Source organism: Gavia stellata, chromosome 2 (assembly GCF_030936135.1).
Source record: "Gavia stellata isolate bGavSte3 chromosome 2, bGavSte3.hap2, whole genome shotgun sequence".
Classification (NCBI taxonomy): Eukaryota; Metazoa; Chordata; class Aves; order Gaviiformes; family Gaviidae; genus Gavia; species Gavia stellata.
The window spans coordinates 45,719,162-45,743,288 of NC_082595.1; the positions used below are offsets into that span (position 1 = coordinate 45,719,162).

The window sequence follows — 24,127 nt, forward strand, 5'->3', positions numbered from 1 at the left end:
AACCCCCAAAAGCACTGAACTCCAGCCAATGAATGGGGAGAGAGCACGTTAATCAAGTCCTGCCAGGCATGGGAAAATCACAGAAGAGGAAGGAAGATGAACAAGGACAGTACACACTCTTCCTCTTCCACATATCTATACTATCTATACTGTCTATACTGTCTTCCCAAGCCTCTCTTGCTGTCACTGTTTGCTCACATTTGCTAACCATGACAAATAACAAACAAGCTTTAGAAAATAAATCTAAACGACTGAAAAGCTGGAACTGAGGAGGAGAAAGAGCAAAGGACTGCCTGGTGGGTGTCCACAGGCAGCTAAGACCTGCTTTGCTGCCCATCTGTCGCTCGCAGTTCTGGAAGGTGGTTAAAGCCCTGATCCTCCGGTCCAAAATACTTCAACACCCACTCATCCACAGCTGATGGCAAACTCTAGGGAGAGACATTGCTACTGAAGTTCCAGAGGGGCATGCAAATCCAATTCTTCCTCTCTTTACAGGCACTCTAATCTGGCTGATATGAGCACACATGTGCCCAGTCAAGAAGGACTTTGAGTTTTATGGCTAGGCCTCAGTCTTGCTCTTAACCCAATGGGAAAGTGCCACTAGGACCTTGGTCTGTTTAAGTACTTCAGTATATATTTCCCTTTCCAAGAGTAAAATCTTTCATTTAAAGTAAATCTTAAAAAAACAACACAGGACGTTGGCTGGGGTCCATACTAAGTATTGTATTATGCATATATTTTATCTCTTCCAACACTCTGTGACTTTCAGGAAAAATAATCTATTTCAGTTTTCTACACCAAACCACGTTCACCTTACCAGTCCACCCAAATGCCCCACGGTGATTTACTAGTGGTGCCTTTCCCTGCACCCAGCCGACAGCCCCTCTGAACCCTGCAGGGGCACGGCGGGGATCAGGGGGCAGGATCTGAGCCCTCTCAGGCTGGCATGGCTGGGGAAAAAACAGGGAGTGAACAGGCAAGTAACTTCTCACAGCTGCTTTTGTGTGGCTCACTGGGGATCTGAATGCACTATTGATTCCTTAGCTCTAAAACAGATTTGTAGCCCCTGCATGTGCAAGACAGGGATCTCCTTCAACTCTAATCTCTAGCAGCTGTCAAAGACTTAAATGGCTTGTAGTTGGCTGGCATGCCAAAATCAACGAAGATTTCAGGACTAGTTGCCTAAGGGGCAACCCGCCTGAACTGGAACCGATGGGAGTCACTCTCCTGCCCTGATCAGAGCTGGATGGGGCCTCTCAAACTTTGCAATGTGTTAAGCGTTCAGACCATACCTGCACAGCAGACTAGAGAAAACAAATGACTGCACCCCCAAGAATTCATGCCACCCAGAAACCTACCTTCCCCTGTGGTTTCTTGTTGAGGATATGCTCTCCCAACATTTTCAACAGGGCTAAAAGTGCAGTGAACCGCTCTTCTGTGAAACCTCCCGGAGGCACTACTACCAGTGTCTCATCGCAAGTGCAGTGCTCTTAAAATGCTGATAACTAGAATTTACTTGGCAATATTGAGGTAGCATCACCATAACTTGTGTCTTCAGATAACTGTCCCTTATTGCTCCTGATTGAAAATCTTGGTTTCAGTTAGGAAAGAATTCAAGGGTGACCTTTTTCTTTTAGCTAGAACTAGAAATCCAGTCCAATTATTGTCCATTAGCATTCTACCGAAGGAACACAGGCACCACAGCTACCATTAGTCAAGATATGGGCCCCCTCCCAGTCAAAACACCCTCACAATAGACTTTTGCACATAAGAGTTTGGATGCATTTTTGTAGAGGAAGTTTAACAAAAGCTTTTAACCGGTCCATCTGCTTCCTTACATCTGTTTCCCAACGCCTACCTTGATATAATTCTCACGTGCTGGCTGCTGGGTGAAACCTTCAACAGGATGGTGAAATTTATTGGTAATGGTCAGATTTCTCTTTCATGCCATGTTTGGCAAGAGAAGAAATCATCCAAGATTTTGACTGCGACGGTATGACTGGAAAGTTGTACCACCGGCAACATAATGGAGCTTTTCTGAAAATGTTTGTTATTACTAAAACTATCCTTTGAAATACCCGTGAAGAAAAAAAAAGGGGAAAACGAAAGTTTGTTGCACTGTCTCCTGTTTGACAAAACATTCCCACGTTAACAGCAATAAGCAAATTAAGAATAAAGTTCAGCTTTCAGAACTGAAGTCTACAACAGGATTTGCTTTTTTTTTTTTAAATGGATGCAAAGGAAACAGGCGTTGAGGAAAAACACGCATGCAGTGACATTTTCGCAGGAAATGTCAAACCTCGCTGGAGTTAATTCAGATTCTACATCCTATTATTGTGCGAAGAGACTCACTCTGTTTTTCAGTAACTAAAACACACCGGGTTATCCTAACATGCCTGCAAACAGCATTCTCAAGTCATTCGTACCATCTTCAAAACCCTGCAAACAGCTAGGACCGCTTTACTGGGGGAAAAAAAAAGTTCCACTCACACGCTATTTATTTATTTTCAATAGTCTGCTTACACATAAAATGTCCCGGAGCCAAAAGCAACCAGATGGGCGGGTTACGAGCCGCGCTGCTGGGCGAGGTGCCAGAGCTCCTTTCCTTCCCCCTTCCCCCCGCCCTCCGTACTTACTTATTTCTTAAACGGGAAAAAAGGAGCCCCAAGCCCCTGGCGGAGTGGGGGCACGGCGGAGCCCCTCGCCCCCCGGGGCCGCCGGGCCGGGCCGGGCCGGGCAGGGCAGCGCGGGTGCAGCCGCAGCCGCAGCCGCGCCTCCCGGGCCGCCACCGGCACCATCCCCGCTGCGGTCCGAGGGGACAGGCGGGCGGCGGCGGCACCGCCCCGCGAGCGCGGCCACCGCACCCCCCTCCCGGGGAGCACCGGCCGCCCCGGCCCCGCTCCCCGCCGCCGGGCGCACCCCGCCCTCGCCGCGCCCCGGTCGCGCTGTCCCGCCGCCGCTACTCACCGCCGGCCGGCTCGGGCAGCGTGGAGACCGAGGTCTGGCCCATGGCTTGGCCGGGAGGCGGTCACGCCGCCCGCCGGGCGTGCAGCCTCCGCCGCGGCTGTTTCCGGGGGGCCATCTCGCTTTTCGCCGGGGCCGCGCCGCCCGCCGGCTGGCGGGGGGCGGCTGCTCCCGCGGCGGCTGCGGCTGCGGCCCGGCGGCTGCCTGTCATGCCACCGCGCTGCCGGGCCGCCGCTCGGCGCGAGCCCGCGGCCGCAGCGCCGCGCCCCCCCTCCCCGCCCCGGGGCGCCGCCTCGCCCCCGCCCGCCGCGCCGCTCCCGGCCCGGATCCCCGCTGCGGCGCAGGGCCACGGGAGGGGTGTAAGAGCCCTTAGTGAGTACAAAGAAGACAGAAAGCCCACCCTGAATGATACGGAGATCGGGACAGGCGGCGCTTAACTGGCGAGCCTTCTCGGACCGCTACCGTCCCAAGCCCCTGCCTGACCCCTGCCCTTCTCCGAAGTCCAAAACGTTGGTCCAGACACAAAGTTATTTCCAACCCCCTCTGAAGGTGCAGGGAAAACGCGTGACAGCTGCAGGGAGCGATCCCATCGCCCCGCTCGGAGGTGCTTCTCTGCTGGGAGCAGTTTTCAGGGCTTTGTGGCCGTCCCGAGTGGACAGGGAATGAATGCCCGGGCAGGGCAGCTCGCCGGGTCGTTATGAGCCCTGGTTTTCCTGCCACAGAGGTCTGAAAAAGTGCCCAACCCTTCCCTCTCTCACAGCTGCATAATCAAGGGCAGGACCACTTTGAATTTCAAAAGAACGAAGATAGTCTAAGGCAGCAGCATCCAGACAGCGCTGGGCTGTAACAGGTGACAAGGTGGGACATAATCAATTGGATAAATTAATGGGGAAGATGGGGAGAAACAGAGATTGTGCATAGCACAAGGGCAAAAGGAACAAAGGTTTATTTTGTTTTTCTTAATGCATAACCATAATATAAGCAGTGATACAAGCTTAATCCTAGAGCCAACAGGTAACTGTTACTAGTGTCACACACAAAAAAAAAAACCTCAGGTCCCTGATAGCTGTTACTGTGCAGTTTCTAGAAACAAGCAGGGAGGTGCATACGCATCACATGAAGACACTCAAGGCTCATCTAAAGAACATGCTAAAGAACATCTATTAGCGAGACATATGGTGAAATTACCACGTTTCTGAGTGACCTGGAAGTAAGTCCTAGAGGGGCTGGCTGAAGAGAGTTCTGACCTGCTGATCTTTGTGTGTGTTGGCACTGTGGTGATGTTTCAGGAGATGAAGAATGGTGTTAGTGTGGGGCCTGTACTCAGGAAGCAAATGGAGTACCGCAGGTAGCTGCAGTCTGGGTAGCCTGGCATCAGTTATAGGCAGAAGAGATGTGGTCGTCAGCTAATCCATGGTGAATAGAGAAGAATACAACTAATGCTAGTCTTCATGTCTTTTATAGGAAATATGTCTTGGTAAACAGATTAAATTGCCAGAGGTACGGGCTTGAGTGGAATAGACTTCTGCTAGGCACTTGATTTAGTAAGAGAGAAAAAAGTGAGGACAACACAAAATTAATAAAGCACAAACAGATGAAGAACAATTGTCCAAGGAGCACTAGCATTTAATGTGGGTGTTTCTTTTGGGGAGCTGCAGGGAGGCTCTTCAGTGTTTTCATCAGCAATCTAGCAAAGTATTATTTCAAACAGCTTTAAAAGACTAAATAAATAACCACTGGCAGAAATTTTAGGTGGAGTAAATATTACTAGAGTGATAATAAGGACACGGCAGTCACAGAGTTATCTGGATTATTTAATAAACTCAGCTCTTTCAAACAAGTAAGTTTTAATAGGGTCAAAAGAAGAAAAAAGTCAAACTTGCAGGACGGAGCGATGCAGCCTACAGGGCCAAGGAAGGTATGTTAGAAAGCTGCTCCCTATAGCGGCTTGGAGAAATTCAACACAAGCTTCTAGTGAGCTCATGCTGGTATAGAAGGAAGCTGATATTCACATGATATTCCATATGGATGTGCAAATAGGAGAGAGATAGGTAGAAATCCTATTACATTGTTGCACTTTTTGTCAGGCAAACAGTGCTGTCCCATGTCCAGTGTTGTTGTCTGCCCCTTAAAAAACAATGCTGAATGATGTGAGACAGCTCAAAAGAGATCCACAAGATGAGACGGAAAGTGAAGAAAGTGCCCTGCAACAAAAGGCTTGACTGGTGCGGATGCGTTCAGGAAAAACTGGCATGTTGCATTTTAACCCAAAAGTGCCTTTACGAGGAGAAAAAAGCATCGCAGTGCTCCTGGAAGTCCAAACACTGAAGGCAAGGCTCTTTGCCTGACACCTCCAAATCCAGACAAGATAAACAAGATAAACCAAGATAAACCAAGAGGATGGCACTGAGTCCAGAACAGAAATGATCCAGACAGGTCATTTCTTGTGAGGTCCTCCTGTCCCTCCACATCCCTCTCACAACTCCTGTCAGTTTGGAGAGCTGCTGGAAGATGAGCAGCACCGTGTCCGGCAGGCTGCAGAGCTGTACGATTCAATGAACAAAGCAAAGGATATGACATGGGCAAACATGAGCAAGTAGCTAAGTAATTTTTTTAGTCTTGGGTCACACTAAGGTTTATAACAATGATGTTGAATTCCTACCTGCCCGTAGAGAACTTGCAGTTACAAAGGTGAAGCCTTTGGGGAGGGCACCACCAAAATAAGTTTGTTTGCTTAAGACTAGAACATCAGTTGTGGTTGAGTGAAAAGCTAATTCTGTTTTCTGGGAAACTGAATGCAGTTCTTAAACAGGCACTGTCGAAATAAAATCACAGGCCAAATTCATTAATTATACTGGGGTTGTATTGGGAGTTTGGGCCATTTCCTTTTAATAACTGGGGACTTTTGTAATAACCCTAGATTATGTGGTCATTTGGAAATATTTTAAAATATATTTATGTGTCCTTTTTTATTTTTAATGGCTTAACAATGTTATGTTCTTGCTAGTGTCACCTCCCATTTCCAATGCACAAGTATACCACAAAAAAAGGAATTTGAAATTTGTTTTAAAAAAGAGGCTGTTGTCTTTGCGAGTGATCAACACAAGTCTACGATTTACCCTGCCCCCCTCAAAAACCCCACTGTACATACTATCTACGCAGTAAAGTGAAAAGCATCTATACAGAATAACTACCTGAGAGAAGCTTCTGTAGTTCAGTCTCTCAATTTGGAAGCTAGGGGTTCAAAGCCTTGGGCCAGAGCAGTTAATATGCAAATGGGGGCTGTTCTGATTAAAACAAATAGCAGACATTTCTTGGATGAGATTTGCTTGTTCAGATTAGGACTGCACTGGGAGACAGGTAGCGAGGCCCTTACCTATGGAAGATCTAAGGGGCTCAGAGTTGTTTAGTATTCAGGTGATCCCAACTCCTGTTTTAATGTCTGTTCTTATTTATCCTTACCAGCTCTCCACCATCACAGGCAGGAAAAGAACACAGCTGGGCCAACTCGCTCCCGGCAATTGGGCACAGGCAGGTTTTCTTTCTGCTCACAAATTATCTGCAAATAGGTTATGCAATTGCAAACTTGTTTGCTACTCTAAATTATTCACCATAATAGTTTGTAAGCAAATTTTGGACACTGGGAAGCAGGTAAACAATTCATGGCAACAGCAGTTCAGTAATTTATCATCCAGGCTGTGTGCTAGGTGCCCTCAGCCGTGGGGCTGTTTGTGCTCTCTGACTTGGTGGTGCTATCTGCACCTAGAGGAAACTTTCACAATAGCTGCATCAGTATGGTTTTAAATGGTTAGTAATGAATGCTTATAGACCTGCTCATGTGGTTTTATCATCTGATCTGTGACTTTTGTTGTAACCTTAATTTACGTTACTCTTGCCTATATTAAGTAACTGCTTGGCAAATTGTTGTAGGAAAGACTTTTACAGACTTGAATATTGCAAGTATGTTGAAAAATCCCTGTTTTCATTTTAATAACAGTTTGCAGTTTCTTGTGGTACTGTACTCACTGAGCTTTTAAAGTAATTTACATAATGTTTGTGGTTGAAAGGCAGAAAATAGAAAGAAAATGGTCCCAACAAAAACATTTCGGGCACCACGGAGAGCAGATCTACTTGTCCCCTGCGTGTGCTACTCGGCTTCAGAAACTGCCCTGCTCCCCCGCTGCGCTTTCTTCTAACATTTCAATTTCTACATGCTCCTTCTCCACCCCAGTTCTGTTCCACAATATATTTCAAAAGTGTTTTCCTTCCCTTATGATCCTTAAAGGCAAATTCTAAAAGTTTATATCCCTCCGAGTTCTTTGACTTTTCTCCATCCCATGCTTGTTGCTAAAGTTTGTTTACTCTGCTTGCGAGGTTCTGGAGTCAGTTCCCTTGCTTTGCTTCAGCAAGCCTGGCATGTGCAGGAACCTTTCTTTTCTCACAGGCCCAGAGTATTTCAATAGTTATTTGGGGTATTATTACTTTCACATCTACTGTTTTAAAAGTTATCATCTGCCTAAAGACTTACGACATAAGGAACAGAAGTGGTGTAATCCAGGTTTTGGAGAACTTCTTATGCAAGATTATGAAAGGTGAGCAAATGAAAGATTCAGACCCTGATTAATCAGACCCTCCTGACACTAACAGTGTTGGGCTTTTTCAATTTTAATTTACCGAAAATTAATATGCTGTAAGAAATGTGTGTTCTTCAGGGCAAGGATCTTGTCGTCTTCTTTTAAGAAGAGCTAAGCAGTGTGCAGTTAATACTGGAAAAAGCTACCTTCTGTCTTTGTTTAAAGCACCAAGGGGAACTGACATACTAGATCACGTTGTGTCCCTAACCCTAGATCAGATATACCTGAAAAAAGCTGAAGAACCCCCCAGCAGGTGGCATGACGTATCATCCAAAGTCTGTAAGGTCCCTAATACTTAATAGTTTAAATGCTACAGTCCTGGTTTAAATTTTAAACTTTAAATTTTCAAAAACTCTTTTATGGTTTTGTTATTGTTACTAAGAAGAACTCTCCATATTAATGTTGTTCATACATGATCATTTCCTTTGTGCCTCGTACTGACTCCTTGATCCCAGCACCTGCTGTTGCATTGCGTTTCGCCGTGCCATGGCAGCGCTGTGACAGTACAGGACAGCATTTCCTTTCCAGGCAGAAAATACCCATCAGAAACTTTCCAGTCAAGCATGTGTTTGTCACCAGATATCAATTTTGTCCAGGGTTCCAGATTTATGATGAAAGACAAAAAGGACTACATTAAAAATTATAAATAGCATTCTGCCTGTCCTAGTTCAAGCCACTGGGGAAGAAGAAAGCGATGGTGTAAAAACGACATGCTGGAGTGTAGAGTTCCTCAAGAGTCGGGTTTCTGCCAGGTTTTCAAAGACTTTAGCCACTGCAAGTTCATATCAGTAGTTAAAATAAACAGAGCGGACTGGCCACTTCACTGATACAAGCTGGCACACCCCCAGCAGAGAAAATGTAGTGCAGCTAAAAGCAGCTGGAGGTTTGTTCTTACTACAGGACACCACCCTTCCTCCTCCACCTCTTCTCTCAAGGCCTTCTGCGCCTTTCATGGCATTCACCATAGTGGTGGTCACGGTACTGGAGCCCCCTAATTCATTATTTCAAGGAAAGGCTCCTACTGCCTGAACCGGCTCCCCTCAGGCATTTTTTCTCTCTCCCGTCTGGGCTTAATGGCAGCCTCCGGATGCCTCCTGGCTGTTGCTGCTGCAGCAAAGCCCAATTATCCGGGAGAACTTCTGCACTCTCCAGCTTGTCCAGCCGTGCCTCCTCGCTTCAGAGAAGTCAGCCATGACACTAGTCCAGCTGCACTAACCATTTTCCTGCGGAAAACACAGCTTTCTTCTCTTCAGGGCATGTGTGGTGGTTGCTGGCTGCAGCTTTCCCTCTACAGCTCCAAGCTCCTTAATGAATCACTGGTTTTTGGCACCAAAGCAAAATAAACACATCATTTTGGATGCCTTTGCCAAACATACATACACTTAGAGCACGTCTTGAATGATAGAAAGCGAAAGGTTTAATGAAATGTGCAGGCTGTGTATCTAGAAGTTGCAAAAAAGCAAGAAAATGCAAATCTGAAGGTCACAACAGTGCCATTAGCCCAATAGTTGTTCACATTTTGTGTATTTTCTAGAACACATGGAGGGGGATTACCACTAGCACATCAGCTACAGCTCTCACCAGGAAAAATCAGTAATAGAAAGCAGCATAGGGGTGCAGGACCACTCCTCAGCATGCCTGTTAGATGCCTACCTCTTTCTTTCCTCTTCTGTTTATTAACTGATTCAGTGTAACTACAGGTAGCACAGCAGATTTTTACACTGATGCTTCCTAGCCTATGTAAAGGGGGAAAGGCATCAACAAAAAATTTGGCAGGCGTACTCAATGAAGTTTCTCAGTTGCTCGAGCCAGTCGTGTGTACATACTCTGTTATGCACTTTCGCCCTTTCAAAGTGCCTGAGCCTGTCCATGGCTTCAGCACATCCATTTGCTCTTGCTGACTTGAGTGAGAATTGAGGAGAAGTTTTGAAAGTGTTTGGCACAACTGTTCCTCTAATTTATCTCCATTCAATTAGATTTGAGAATGAATTTAAACGTATTGCCGGACTATAATTAGCTCCGAAGGACAGAAGACCACAGGGGACTGGCTCTTTCCTCTTTAACTGGGCAGCTGTAAAGACACTACCTTAAATGATATCCTGAATGCCAGCAAAGTTTGAAACCTGGACACGTGCCTGATTAACTGCCAAAAATCAGAATAATCTCTGCTTTTGGTAAATCAAAGTAATTTCCTATGAAGCTGGTTTACTACGGAAATCTCTAGACCCAAATACAAGTTTCAGCCTTCAGTTTCAATTCCCCGCCATGTTTCCACTACTATGAAAATGTGGACCTTTTCTTTACCCTACTGGGAAAATGCATTTTTTCCACTCTCCCATGACTCAAAAACATCTGAAAGATTCTTCCTCCAAGCTTAAGAAAGAGAAGGGGGGGAAACTTCACCTTTTGGCAAAGATACAGAATGGAAATTTTTGACTCAAAGGAGGATTTTCAAAATAAAATAAAATATAAGAAGCATGTGAAAACAAGGGGTTATAACGGAAACTATTTTCATAGCCAGCTCTAAAGTAAGCACTGCTGTTCCAGAGACACATGGTACTGATGCAAATATTGGTTTGAGGCCAAAACCCCTAGCATGCTAGTGGAATCCGGAAGCACTACAATATTAAATACACCTCAAAATATATGTCAGACATCTCCCTGTGTCTGTTCCACTTACTCTGCACAGCACGACACTATACACTTAATTCATCAGAGTCTGCAGAGTAACAGAATAAGGGGCCAGTGGCGGAGGTGCTCTCCTTTTCTTGGGCTGGGTTCTTTCCTGCAGCACACGCTCCCCAAATGCTCTTCTGCAAGACTGGTCTTATTATTCCCATTTTGCAAATATTGAGCCAATATCCACTTTCCATCTGCAGCACTTACTTATACAGCATCTATTATTACAGCATGTGAGCACCCCTCACTGGTGCTGGGGAAGTGTTATTATCCCCAAGGCAGGATTTTCACATTTTGTCTGGAGTCATGGGGGGAGGGAGGGTGCCACAAAAGAGGTGAGGGCATCCTGCTCAGCTGCACTCTCCTTGTTGGCAGACTCTTCCTGCTGTCCTCAGTCTGCTGCTTCCAGTTGCTCCAAGGCAGCTGGCCTGGCCCTGGGCAGTTTTCTCCTGCTGCTATCATAGAAAACCACCTTTTTGCACCTACCATGATTACAGCTATGATGCTTTGCCTATTCATTAGAAAAGCCCACAACCGGTTAAAAGTGTCCTAATCAAGGACGTGAAATGAATCTTCTGCTTTTGTGCAGCCTGATTTTTCTGTGGATTTGTGCCTTTTGCTCAGAGTTCTTGCCTTGCAATAAAAGGCAAACACCAACTGAAAGTTTCCCCAGGAGCGGGGCTGGTGGAACATGCCCCTCTGCCCCTTGAAACTCTCCAGAGGTTTAACAGGGGAGCGACGTCCCCTCCCTGCCGGCTCTGTCGGGGTCTGGCTGGCTGCGGATACACACGAGCACTTGCAGAGCACTGACTCAGGCTGGTTCTCCTCTGCCAGGTCTGGTGCCAGCTCCCCACAGGGCTCAACAGCTGTCATTAGAGGCTACCGTACTAGAGCATTTATCGTACAAGCCCGTTTCCCTCGGGAAGGCAAACCAAAACCTCCAGCTTCATGCCTCCAAGCATGTGTGTGCGGCTGCACCTACCCCCTGGCTCCGAAAAGGACCCAGGTTCAGCCAGGAATGACCGGCTGCCCCCAGCGCTCCAGGGGGACAGACAGTGGCCACTCCCCAAGTCACCAGGGAGTGGGGACGTGGGGACAGAAGAGAAAAAGTCACCCCTTGGGTCTCTGTGCATTGGGCCCACCAGATTTTTCCTCCTCAAAAATGTACCGCAGGGGCGGTTTGGCACAGGTCAGCCTTGCAGCGCTCACCCAAGCTGCCGCTCCTCCTAAGGGCCGATGGGTCAAAGGGGTGGTGGGGTGGGGTCTGCGGGGCTCACAAATAGCAGACACAGGCAAGCGAGCAGGGCTGGCAAAGCACGCAACCTGCTCTGCCAGGGAAGAGCAGCCAGCCAAGAGGGTCACACAGCCTCATGAACATGGATGGCTTCAGTGGATGTTGACTTTGGTGGTTGGGCCCTGTGTCTTAGACGTAATGTTAAAAAGGGGTGACTAGTTCAAAGGTACAAGTAGATCCAATTTCATGCTTATATGCACGCCAGCCACCTCCCTCCCTCCCTCCCTAGCAGTTGTTTGGGGGTTTTGTTCTGAACCTTCAGAATCAGCCGCTGTCTGTCGTTCTCCAAACTGGATGTAGCTTTCTTCTTAACAGGTTTTACATACCATTTTTTTCTAAAGTCGTCCTTGATGTTGGGAAACATATCATCCCTGTTTAATTTCCATATGACCGAGTGCATTGCTGTGGATGGGGAGGGCTATAAAGGGTCTAGTTCTGCACCCTTGCCAGCATGCTGTAGGGGAATTCTGATCTAGTAACCTGCTAACATCTCCCTGGAGAAGGCTGCTTTTAATGAGGCAGAAAGCCTGGCGAGCTTTGCCTCAAGCTCCTCCCATACACATGGCATTTGGTCTCTACATGGCGATTGTTTAAATCAAGTGTCAATCTATGGGTCTCATTTTGCTTTTTAAATTCTCATGCGTCATTCATTTGCTTGCTAGTGGCCAGGGGAACCAGTGTGCTTTAATCACGCTCGTCCTGGGGGTATTTTTGTGCTGATCCAGACCGTGTTTAGCTCAGGTTCACTCAGTTACAAAACCCACACATAAGAAAACTAAAACAATTACATGAACTAAAGCAGGAATGCCATATGGTTCTTGTGAAAAGTGCTTTTACCAAGACTAAATATCAATATTGCACTTTATTCTAACTACCTGCTTAATACAGCAGATTATTAATGCAGCACATTTAGTTAGTTAAAAGGAACAAATTTCATTAAATTAAAATTCAGCAGCATTAAAACCAGATGGGCTGCAGGGGAGGGGAAATGCAGAGACTTTTAAAGCTAATGTAAATGTAATATTGTTTTCAGCTACAATCCAATCCAATTAAATTGGGCTGACAGAAGCTTTCACAGAAATGCGCAGGAAGATAACTTGTCTGTAAGGAAAATCCATTTAAAAGAAATAGTACTTCAGATATTTTCATGGTTCTGTGCCTCGCTGAATTACATTCCTGTATAGAAGCTGCAAAGCTGATGTGGGAGAGCCAGTAATAAGACCTTTACTGGTGTGTTACTTACTGAGAGAAAAATTACTTAATTTTACAGTGCCTATTGTAAGTATTTGAGTGTAGAAAAAAAATAACACAAGAAGACCCATTCCCAAAGGCAGAAAATACACATTTCCAAAAACTGCCCGGGGAGCCCTTGCTGCCTTCTCCGCAGTCCTCAGCATTGTCAGGAGCCAGGCTGCAATGCCAAGCACCCTCCAAAACCCTGGGTCGGTGCAAGGAGCAGCCCCATGCCATGCAGGACTGCTTTCATGTGTACTGCAAATAGCATCTGCTGGGCTCTCTGGCTGCAGTGCAGATACCTTTGGTTGTGGGGTACAATCCACAAAATCCAGCTTGGCATTATGCTCCAGCGTTTTCTGTGAAGACACTTAGAGAACTGTGCTATCTGGTGTAGGACTTTCCTGTCACTGGGGTATGTAAATGCTGGCCTTCTTATTTGGTAGGTCTTAATGGTGTTGAGAAGAAAAAGATGCCCTACATAAGACATCCAAACCCACGCCATTTCTCTTTTCAAACAGTTACCCTTTCCAGAAAAGCTAAGACAGTTCCTTTCATGTTAGCTGTGTACTACAGTAAATAGTTGTTTTCTCCCAAAAGAGTAAGCAAAAGCGTATATAAAGTCTCACCCACACATGTGATAAACCGGGGGGGGGGGGGGGGGGGTGGTCCTAAGTACTTTCAAGCACAGATCCCACTCACTTAAACTCCTAAAATACAACACAAGATGTCAGAGTCTTCGTTTTCCCATGAAGTGCACGGTAAGTATGAAATGCAACGTTGATTCATGTGTGGTGATAAAACCCAGTGCCTCTAAATTTATGAATGTAGCTGGCAGTCATTAAGTACATTATGTGGAGATCAGGTTGATGGCCCCTTCTTTGTTTATTCCTCTTATTTAATGATCCATTGTTGGAGATGTGCCAAAAAATTTCAGAATGTTTTACAACGTATTTATGCGACTGAGAAGTGTGTCCTGTGTTTCCATCCTCATTATCCTGACATGCTGAACATAAATCAGAGTGTGGTATGCAGAATTAGCATTTGAGGAAAGCACAGAGTGGCTTTTTTTTTTAATGTATACAGAGAAAATGCTTGTTCCTTTAAAATAGCCCTTAAGAGAGATTGCCTTTTGGTTAAGGGACGAGACAGGGCCACCTTCTTTTTGTGCAGCTGAATTCCACAAAAGCCAAATGTCTCAGCGTGGGATATTACACCTGGATCCAGGCAGACTTCCATTCAATTCAAGACAAAGCGTGGTTAAAATTGCATTACATTGTCAGGGGTCAGATTCCCGCAGCTCAAGCTAATCAAATTTAATTTTTTCAAAGGTATAGAGACTTAAACCTTGCTCAGCACTCTACTAACTCCTGGCCTCATGAGGCAGGTCATGTCTATGGACAGAGGCTGGATCAGTTTAAGTAAAATTGTTTATAAAGTGAATGTATTTAGACTCACAGAATCATAGAATTGTTTAGGTTTGAAAAACCTTTAAGATCATCAAGTCCAACAATTAACCTAGCACTGCCAAGTCCACCACTAAAACATGTCCCTAAACGCCACATCTACACATCTTTTAAATACCTCCAGGGAAGGTGACTCCACCACCTCCCTGGGCAGCCCGTTGCAATGCCTGACAACCCTTTCAGTGAAGAAATTTTTCCTAATCTCCAGCCTAAACCTCCCCTGGTGCAACTTGAGGCCATTTCCTCTTGTCCTGTCACTAGTCACTTGGGAGACGAGACCAACACCCACCTCTCTGCAACCTCCTTTCAGGTAATCGTAGAGAGCGATGAGGTCTCCCCTCAGCCTCCTCTTCTCCAGACTGAACAACCCCAGTTCCTTCAGCCACTCCTCATAAGACTTGTGCTCCAGACCCCTCACCAGCTTTATCGCCCTTCTCTGGACACGCTCCAGCACCTCAATGTCTTTCTTCTGTTGAGGGGCCCAAAACTGAACACAGTATTTGAGGTGCGGCCTCACCAGTGCTGAGTACAGGGGCACGATCACCTCCCTACTCCTGCTGGCCACACTATTTCTGATACAGGCCAGGATGCCGTTGGCCTTCTTGGCCACCTGGGCACACTGCTGGCTCATCTTCAGCTCATATTCATGCATATCTGTGTATAGATATGCTAAACTGATGCAAGTCAGTTGAATGTTGATCCAGGTAAAAAGGTACAGATTTTCTTGTGTGTCCAGCACCACTGAAAACTTGCCCGGTGCACAGATGTTTGTGTTAAAACATCCTATTAATCTAGAACTTTTTAGAAGTCTGAATAGGAGTTCTAGCAGAGAGACCTGATGCAGTTTAAATCCATGGACTGGAAGAGGTACAGAAAAGAAGACATATCAAAGAAATCTGTTTACCAGTCTAATAGAAAGAAAATTAAATATCTGAATTTTAAGGTATTCTGGTATTAAACTAGTAGGTGAAAAATTATGGTGCAGGCAGCCTATACAAATCTGTCATTTCTTTATCATATGATAAATATTAGGTGACTTTATAAATAATTTTCCCCGTCAAGTTGACTAAGCTAATATAAGGTAACTGGAGCCACAACTCATGCAAAGAATTTTTTGTTTGTATAAGTTGTCTAGTAACATTGGTTAACTAATGGACTGTAACACCGTATTAAGAAAAATTCTTACCCTTTCTGAAGTTATTTTAGGCTGGTCTGTCTGTTAATTTTTACATTGAACATAATTTGTCTGATTGCAAGGGCCTTTCTGACTGCAAACCCTTCCAAGTGCCATGACATTATGTACCTCCCAGGTTAATGCCCACTAAAAGCTGAACCAGTCTAAATGACAAAAGAAAACCCAGAATATGAGGAGCATGACCTTCTCCACAGACAGAACATTTACATGCATACGTCATTAGTCTACTGCTAATAGCCCGGTACTGAACTGCCAAAATGAGATGTCATTCAGCTCCTCTTTGGTGCTCTTCCACCGAAGTGACTAAAATGTATTTCAGTGACAATCAGTTTTATACCTGATATATTACAAACTTTCTGGTGCAGTAAATAACTGGAATACTTCAGCAGTGTGCAGTGATGCGGCCATTTAGGAGCTCCAGGTCTCCCTATTTTCCCTGGCGAGGTGCTTGATCAGCATTTGTATTGGCTCACACACCACACAAGGCCTCGGGCTGTGTATTTTTCACATGCACAAAAAATCCTATCCCCATTATAATTGCAATCAAGCCTTTATGAAAGCTCTACTACCAACATCAGACTATGCCCTTTTAGAGAAGAAATTTATGTATATAATTGCCAAATCATAAAATAGCTGAAAAGAAAGCAAGCATCATGTGTCCTCAGGTATAAAATTAATTTCTTCCAGGAAGTTTCCAAGTTTTGAGGGTTACAGCAAAATTCCCTGTGCTTAGTCTTATCCAATTCACCTTCTTGTGCATTTTTGATTGGCCCTTAAAAAGCTGACACATTTTATTACCTTAGAATTCTATCTAAAAAACCCGAACACGTGTTCATGCTTCACTGCTCGCTGGTTATTAGGATAATCTGCAGGAAACAACATAACAATAGGGCATTGTCTGTGAATGTGAGCAAAAGGTTACAACAACAGCCTGCACCCAGACCTGACTTCTTGATTCCCATTCCCTTTGCTATGAAGAAAGCACATGTTGTGTGGTGTAGCTACTTCCATTATGGTCAAAGTCTTTTCTGCCATTTATTGCAGGCCAGAAGAGAACAAGGTATAGGAGAAGCACATTTATCCTGAAAACACGGCGTAACACGTAACATGGTGGAACAGTGTGCTTGATGGGAGATGACCAGCTATGGTATAAAGCAAATCTCAGGCTCCCCCTCATTGCATATTTGAGTACCTCACAGCACCCAGCAAACAGATCTGCTGCAGGCATAATCTAGGGGGTAACAGGAAAGCCATGTAAGATATTATTCCCTTTTACAGAAATGTGGTTGGATCCACAAACGCCTTGTTCCACAGTCCTCAGCCCCCTCCTTCATTGCTGCCCAACGACACAGGCACCAGAATTACCTGTACATTGAAGCTTTCATCCTTGGTACCTAAACGTCTGCTTAGGAGTACCACCACAGCTGTCTGCACCATAGCAATGCCCTGTTAGCACTTGCACTGTTGGATAAATGGTGTCCAGTCCCTTTTAAAGAGTCCTGGAGAGCAGCCTGAGGATTGCGCTTTTTGAGGAGCCTGTGGGGTCTCCATTCCCAAGAGATGAGCCTAGACAACACAGTGCTGGGTAGCGAGGTACCCTGTCATTTGTGTTACAGGGGCTCTTTCCAGACCAAATCCCACGCAAGGCCAGCATGTAGATGGAGGGGACCCTTTCTGTCCATCCACGCAGTAGCTTGGGCAGGACGCAGAACAGTTTGGAGGGTCTTGACTCAATCCTTTTTTCTGCCTGAAGGCATTAATTCCTGCTTCTCCTACAGAATCACAGAATCACTAAGGTTGGAAAAGACCTGTAAGATCATCAAGTCCAACCTTAAAAAAAAAAAAAAAAAACCAAAAAAAAAACCCCACCAAAAACCAACCCACCAACACCACACAGCACCATGCCCATCAAGCCACATCCCACAATGCCACATCCACATGCTCCTTGAATACCTCCAGGGAGGGTGACTCTACCACCTCCCTGGGCAGCCTGTTGCAATGCCTGACAACCCTTTCAGTGAAGAAATTTTTCCTAATCTCCAGCCTAAACCTCCCCTGGCGCAACTTGAGGCCATTTTCTCTTGTCCTGTCACTGGTCACTTGGGAGAAGAGACCAACACCCACCTCTCTGCAACCTCCTTTCAGGTAGTTGTAGAGAGCGATGAGGTCTCCCCTCAGCCTCCTCTTCTCCAGACTGAACAACCCCAGTTCCCTCAGCCACTCCTCATCAGACTTGTGCTCCAGACCCCTCACCAGCTTCGTCGCCCTTCTCTGGACACGCTCCAGCACCTCAATGTCCTTCTTGTAGTGAGGGGCCCAAAACTGAACACAGTATTCGAGGTGCGGCCTCACCAGAGCCGAGTACAGGGGCACGATCACCTCCCTACTCCTGCTGGCCACACTATTTCTGATACAGGCCAGGATGCCGTTGGCCTTCTTGGCCACCTGGGCACACTGCTGGCTCATATTCAGCCGGCTGTCGATCAACACCCCCAGGTCCTTTTCTGTGGGGGAGCTTTCCAGCCACTCGTCCCCAAGCCTGTAGTGTTGCCTGGGGTTGTTGTGGCCAAAGTGTAGAACCCGGCATTTGGCCTTATTGAACTTCATCCGGTTGGCCTCAGCCCATCGATCCAGCCTGTCCAGATGCCTTTGAAGATCCTTCCTACCCTCAAGCAGATCAACACTCCCTCCCAACTTGGTGTCGTCTGCAAACTTGCTGAGGGTGCACTCGATCCCCTCATCCAGATCATCAGTAAAGACATTAAACAAGACCGGTCCCAAAACTGAGCCCTGGGGGACTCCGCTTGTGACCGGCCACCAACTGGATTTCACTCCATTCACCACAACTCTCTGGGCTCGGCCATCCAGCCAGTTTTTTACCCAGCAAAGAGTGCACGTCTAAACCACGGGCCGCCATCTTCTGCAGGAGAATACTGTGGGAGACAGTGTCAAAGGCTTTGCTGAAGTCCAGGCAGACAACATCCACAGCCTTTCCCTCACCCACTAGGCGGGTCACCTGGTCATAGAAGGAGATCAGGTTGGTCAAGCAGGACCTGCCTTTCATGAACCCGTACTGGCTGGGCCTGATCCCTTGGTTGTCCTGCACGTGTCCCGTGAGCGCCCTCAAGATGAGCCTCTCCATAATCTTCCCCAGCAATCTACCTTCCAATGGCCAATCCAACCAGATCTGTTTGCCGGTATAGAACAAGTATTTGAGGGGTTTTGTTCTGCCAACTGGGATTAGGGTGAAACACTGGTGATGCTTTTGCATAGGGAGTAAAGCAGTGCCAGCACCTCTCTATAACACGGTGGCATGGGACTAAGCTCATTTCTAGTCCTCCTTCCAAAAAAAAAAGTGCTTCAGCATTTTGAGTAGGTACTGAGAGGACAGGTGAGTGCCCTAATCAGTAGGCTGTGTTATCATACACATAGTCTATTTAAGGCCTAATGTACTGCTTGTTATTTTAGTCACCATGGAGTTTGCAGACCCTGCCTGCGTGCTCCGACAACAGTGTTAACCCTCGCCACAACCTGTTCTGCTGCCTCCAGCTCTTTTGTCCCCGGGGGCCTCTCCTGACACGGGGTGCCCTGTGGTGTTGAATTCCCAGCTGCCACCCAAAGAAAGACATCATAACCTTGAAGAAGGACAGGCCGTAAAAGTTCCTCTTGACGTTTTCTGGAAAAATAAAATTTAAGAAAACTATCTCTCACCAGAGCGCAGAGGAGAAAACCACACCATCTGCATAAAGCAATGGTAATAAGACTGGAAAACGGTTCCTTGCAGCATGGACAGCAGCACCAGTAATTTGCCTCTTAAACAGCCAGATTCAGCTAGTGAACCCTTCCTACTAGGCAAAACACCAAAGCGTTTTTTAACCACAGTCTTCAATGCAGCCCTGTATGAGTTCCAGCTACATTGTCAGGCTGACGGCAACACTGAGGAATGAGGATGGTGCCTGATTTCAGACACGCTGGAATAAGGCCAAAATCTGCCCTCCATTGGTGCAAGTGGAGATAAATGACTTAATTGGTTCTGGCTTACCCCCATCAGCCCCACTGGCTAGTACTTACCACATAAAAAAGAAACATGAGTTAATGGATTGTACAGGAACCCTGGCCGGTGCTGACTCTGGGATGATGAGAAAGAACTGAGCATATTTCATTTAACTGCATGTGCACTGAAAAACAATATAATGGGCATTATTTCAACAAGCTTTTCTCCTGCTGAGGAGGCAGGGTAGCCAAGGATTGTATGTGCCAGCGTTGCCATACCGTAGTGTCCGACAGGCGGCAATTAAGGCAGATGTAGCTAGCTCCAGGGGAAAAAGAGCCTTTATTAAAACTGGAAGGAAGAATTCTGAGTGTTGATGAGGAAGCATCCTGCTAGAGGCTTTCTAACACCTGGGACCCCTGACTTCCAGCCTTTTTAGCAGTCTGTCTGCTTTAAGTTGTGGAATATTGTTTTTCCCTGGTGGTAGCCGATAGTTACCTTCCTTTTTCTAATCTGAAATATATTCAGAATCACCCATTACCAGTATTTGCATGTAATATATACATACACACACATGTAAAATATATATATTACAGTTCCCAACAATGCACCTCTACAGATAGATCTTGGTGATATTTAGTCATAAGAGGGAAGAAAGAGGTCCCAACCAGTATTTTCCAGTAAGAAACATCGAGACAGTTTTCTTTGTAGGATTATTATAGTTAGAAAGCTGCAAAGGGATTTTAGGGTGAGGTGCAAAGGAGGTTCAGAATATTAAGACATTTGCTTTCATCAGTCTTTCACAGTGACTCAGATTGCTTAGTTACAAGGCTTTCCTGAATGCTCTCCAGATTTTCATGTTTCAAGGAAGATGTGGGACACCAAGGATTACCTAATATCCCAGGAGCAGTCACACTCATGCTCAAATCAGAGTAAGACAGCATCTTTCAATGTTGCAAATACATTTAAAGAGTGCATTAGCTCTCTGGGACAGAGCTCATCAGCTGAACATGTGCTTCCAGCATAATGCTGTTGTTACGCAAGTATCTTTCAAAATCACTGCTTCTCAACACTGAGCCTCCCAATCCGTAACTATGACCTAATTAATTTTCCCCCGATTATATGGCCTTTCATTTGTCCATACTGAACACATTGGTTTCTTGCCTAAAAATAGTTTTGTATTTTTTTGCTAGTCAGTGCTAGAAGCACCATACAGCCCAGAGCAAAGAACCAATTCTTGTTGGATACCTCCTGAATCACACCTGATAGGTGGCAATGATTCCCAAAATACACTTGTATTTTGAAGCCTGGCATTTAGGCATGGAATAACCCATTTGATACATAACGTATTGATTTTGTATCATTTTAGGCTCTACACAGCAGAACCAAGCCAAACATCTTCTAATGCAGCAAGATAGACATATGAAATAATTCCCTCAAACCTGTTTTTTCCTCCAACCCATGTTAATTGGAATTATTTGCATTCAATCTCTCCATTCTTTCTGGCTCAGTCCTTGTATCATCTGTTCCATATTTTTGCCTGAGACTGATGTCAGACTCACCAGCTAATGATTACCAGTCTACCTCATTTACTCCCTTTAAAAATTGTTACAACACAGATTAAGAATAATTTCTTTAAAAGCATGCGGCTCTCTCACAAGGGAGACTAAGGGGGTACATCGTGTGCCATAGCTGGTTACCCTCAAAAGAGGAATGATTCTGAGCCCAGGTAACTCATTGCCTTCCCAGCCCACGAACAGAAGGCCAGAAAGCTCTGCCAGCTCCGTCTCTGGGCTACCACACAAAAGGCAGCCCTGTGCCTTTGTGCAGCCCACTGTCTGCAGCTCTTTCGTAGCACTCTCCCGGCCACTACTATATACTAACATGTCTTGCAACAGGCTGGGACATCTCTGCCTCTCTACCCTACTTGCATCTCTCCTACACGTATAGGAAAGGTCCACCTAGCCCAGCAATCCATCTCCAACAGTGTCCCTAAGCAAGGCAGACCTTCCACAGGCTCTGCACTCTGACTGAACATCGCCCACACAGGTCAGTCCTCCACGTGCCAAAGAGTGCATTGTTTTGCTTGGGAAACATTCCCTGTGTTTGCAATGCCTCCTGAACTGCGTAAAGGACGTGATGCAGCCATCCATAAATAATATGAGGAGACAGCTTGTTCTATAAATGAACATGTAACAGAATTTGATTTAATGTAATATTTGCTGAAATGGGAGGAAAATATTGGGAGCAAAGTGGAAGTGTTGATATGCTTTTTAAGGATGGTAAAAATCTTGGACTAGTCATCTTTGACACAGCAAAATCTGAAATAACTTGGGAAGTCCTTTTATACTAGTTGTAAAGAGCCTCCATTTTTAGACGTTTGGGTCTAGCCAGTGTGACCAGGGAGCTGGCAAGGAGGGAAATCATGAGGCGCATGAAAACTTTTTTTGCTCTTTCTCTCAGCTGGGAAGAAGCCCAATTTGATACAGGTAAGTGCTTTCTTTCCATTTTGTTTCTGTTTTTGCAGAAACCAAACTGCTGCTAAGATTTCACCCCCTCCCCCTTCCAAATAGTACGAGACAGCCAATGGATGACCCATGGTGGAAGCAGTGTAAACCAGCAATGCGTGTGCTGTCTTACCAGTGCTAAAACTGAACTCAGAATACTCGGGCAAACACTGGATTTGAGCACAGCAACCTATTTTCACGGCATCAGGTGCAGAACTGGAGCTCTGGTGTACAGTGCTTAGTACAGCCAAGGAAAGTACAGAAAATAAGTACCCCAAATTCCTCTGCAAAGCCACAGGAAAGCTTTATGGTTGCCAAGCTACTAATATTGTCAAAATACTTGTTTTCCTTTCTCATTCTGCCCACAATACACTGTGACTGTGAAAATAGGCAGAAGGATAAAAAAAAGAAAAGAAACCGCAGTGATGCAGGTTGACACTGAGCATGCCGACCAGCGTGGGAACGTGAAAGTGAAGGGGACCACAGGAGTTATCAGGACCAACCCAACACAGTAGCCCGCAATAGATGCTTTGCTGTGGGAAGCACTGCTTTTGCATCCTATGGACGCTTAGGTGCTTCCTGATAAGCCGTAAAAAGGCAAAGGTGCAAAAGACAAGCATGGTGTGAAGCAGAGAAAAAGAGAGCCTGAGGTCACACAGCTCCATTTGCAATGTGCTGAGAAGTTTATTTGTGTTGCTTTTTCAGGCAAGCACACATCAGCTGTCTTTCACAATGGTGGCAACCCTCTTCTCCATGAGCAGTCTGATCTGTTACTTGAGATAGCAGTTACTGGTCTGGGGAAAAAGCTTAAAGGCAGAGCAGAGGAAAAGGAGATCACAGACAAGAGGCAGAGATGCGACAGAAGTGTGGCTAAATGCTGATCATAGGAATGATGCTAACTTCTGTCTTCACTTTGTTCACCCCGAGGGTAGTCATCTGAAATGGCTGCACAACCTACCTGCATCCAGAAGAGGTGCACAAACTTTAACACTTGGGAGCCATTGCTCTATGAGATGAAAAAGCTGAACTTGCCCTCAAGTTTTCAAATTTAGATTTAAAAAAACCCCAAAGAAATCTAGTTGTGATTGCAAGCAGCAATGAGGGAACTTATCTCAGGGCCATCTTTACCTCAGCTGAGCCTTTCATGTCCATGAATTAGCAAGCCATTGCGTCAGGTAGACAACAGTTAACAGCACATTTCTCTGTCACAACAGGCAACAGGACTGCAGGGAGAAGCAGACTTCACTGATGCACGCACAGCATTACTAATGTGGTGGAAAAACATTGCTCTCAGAAAAGTGCTCTTAAACAGTAGCCATACAAACTGCCCCCTCACTCAAGCAGCATATCATTAGCTTCTTCACCTGCAGTGCAGAAGAAGGAGGGAGGCAGGCTACCACCTGAGAGAGGGAGAGGACCCCACCACCATCCTTCGTATTCCTCCCTGGGAGAAGGGAACATTTTTGGGTGGGAAGACGGAAATAACACTGGCTATTCTTCCTCCTGCAGCATTTCAAAATAAGACTCTAAAAGGTGCTGAGCAGTATGTCTACTTTGCCAATATTATACCTGCCCACTCTACATTGCAGACAAGTTTCCCAAACTACAGTATTGAAGAATATACACAACACTTACGGAATCTGAGAGTTTGCAAAGGTGACAGAAATGTGTGTGAAAATGAAGAGCTATGTGTACAACTACTCTATCTCCTCTAGTATTCATGTTGAAGAATCAACATCCAGAGCTAAAACAATGAACATTAATAGATGTTACCTTATTTTGAACTGGCCGACAATAAAATAGTATAATGTAATGATCATCACCTTCAGATGTTGCTGACACTGCAAAGTGAATTGTTCACCTTGAGGGACCTCAAAATCTTGCTCAAGAGTTCATCACAGTTAATTTGGCCCCAGAACTTCCCACATGTAGGTAAGAAAGTATTTTTCCCCACCTTCCCACATGTAGGTAAGAAAGTATTTTTCCCCACTGTCTAGACTATCTAACCTCGGAAATTGCCAGATGCCCTCACACGGCATGGTGCAACCTTCTTCTGCTTCTAAATAAGACAGGTAATTCATCAGCATGGATGGCACCTCCAAAACCGTGGGCAGGGTTCGGCTGTGGGGCCTGTTTGCATCAATTAACACCATGGTGTTCAAAG

The 24,127-nt window shown here is 45.6% G+C and overlaps 1 protein-coding gene across 2 annotated transcripts in view; it reads right to left on the bottom strand.

Annotated features, from left to right (window-relative positions):
- Positions 1-24,127, bottom strand: part of PHACTR2 (phosphatase and actin regulator 2) — a 153,418-nt gene that overhangs the window by 89,331 nt on the left and 39,960 nt on the right. The window contains exon 1 of one of the 2 annotated variants that reach the window (XM_059832304.1): positions 2,968-3,018. The exons of the other annotated variant lie outside the window; for it this stretch is intronic. Within the exon in view, the coding sequence (XP_059688287.1) occupies positions 2,968-3,010 (43 nt within the window). The 5' untranslated portion in view covers positions 3,011-3,018. Of the gene's footprint in view, positions 1-2,967; positions 3,019-24,127 lie in introns of those variants that run through there. 2 annotated transcript variants of the gene reach the window in all.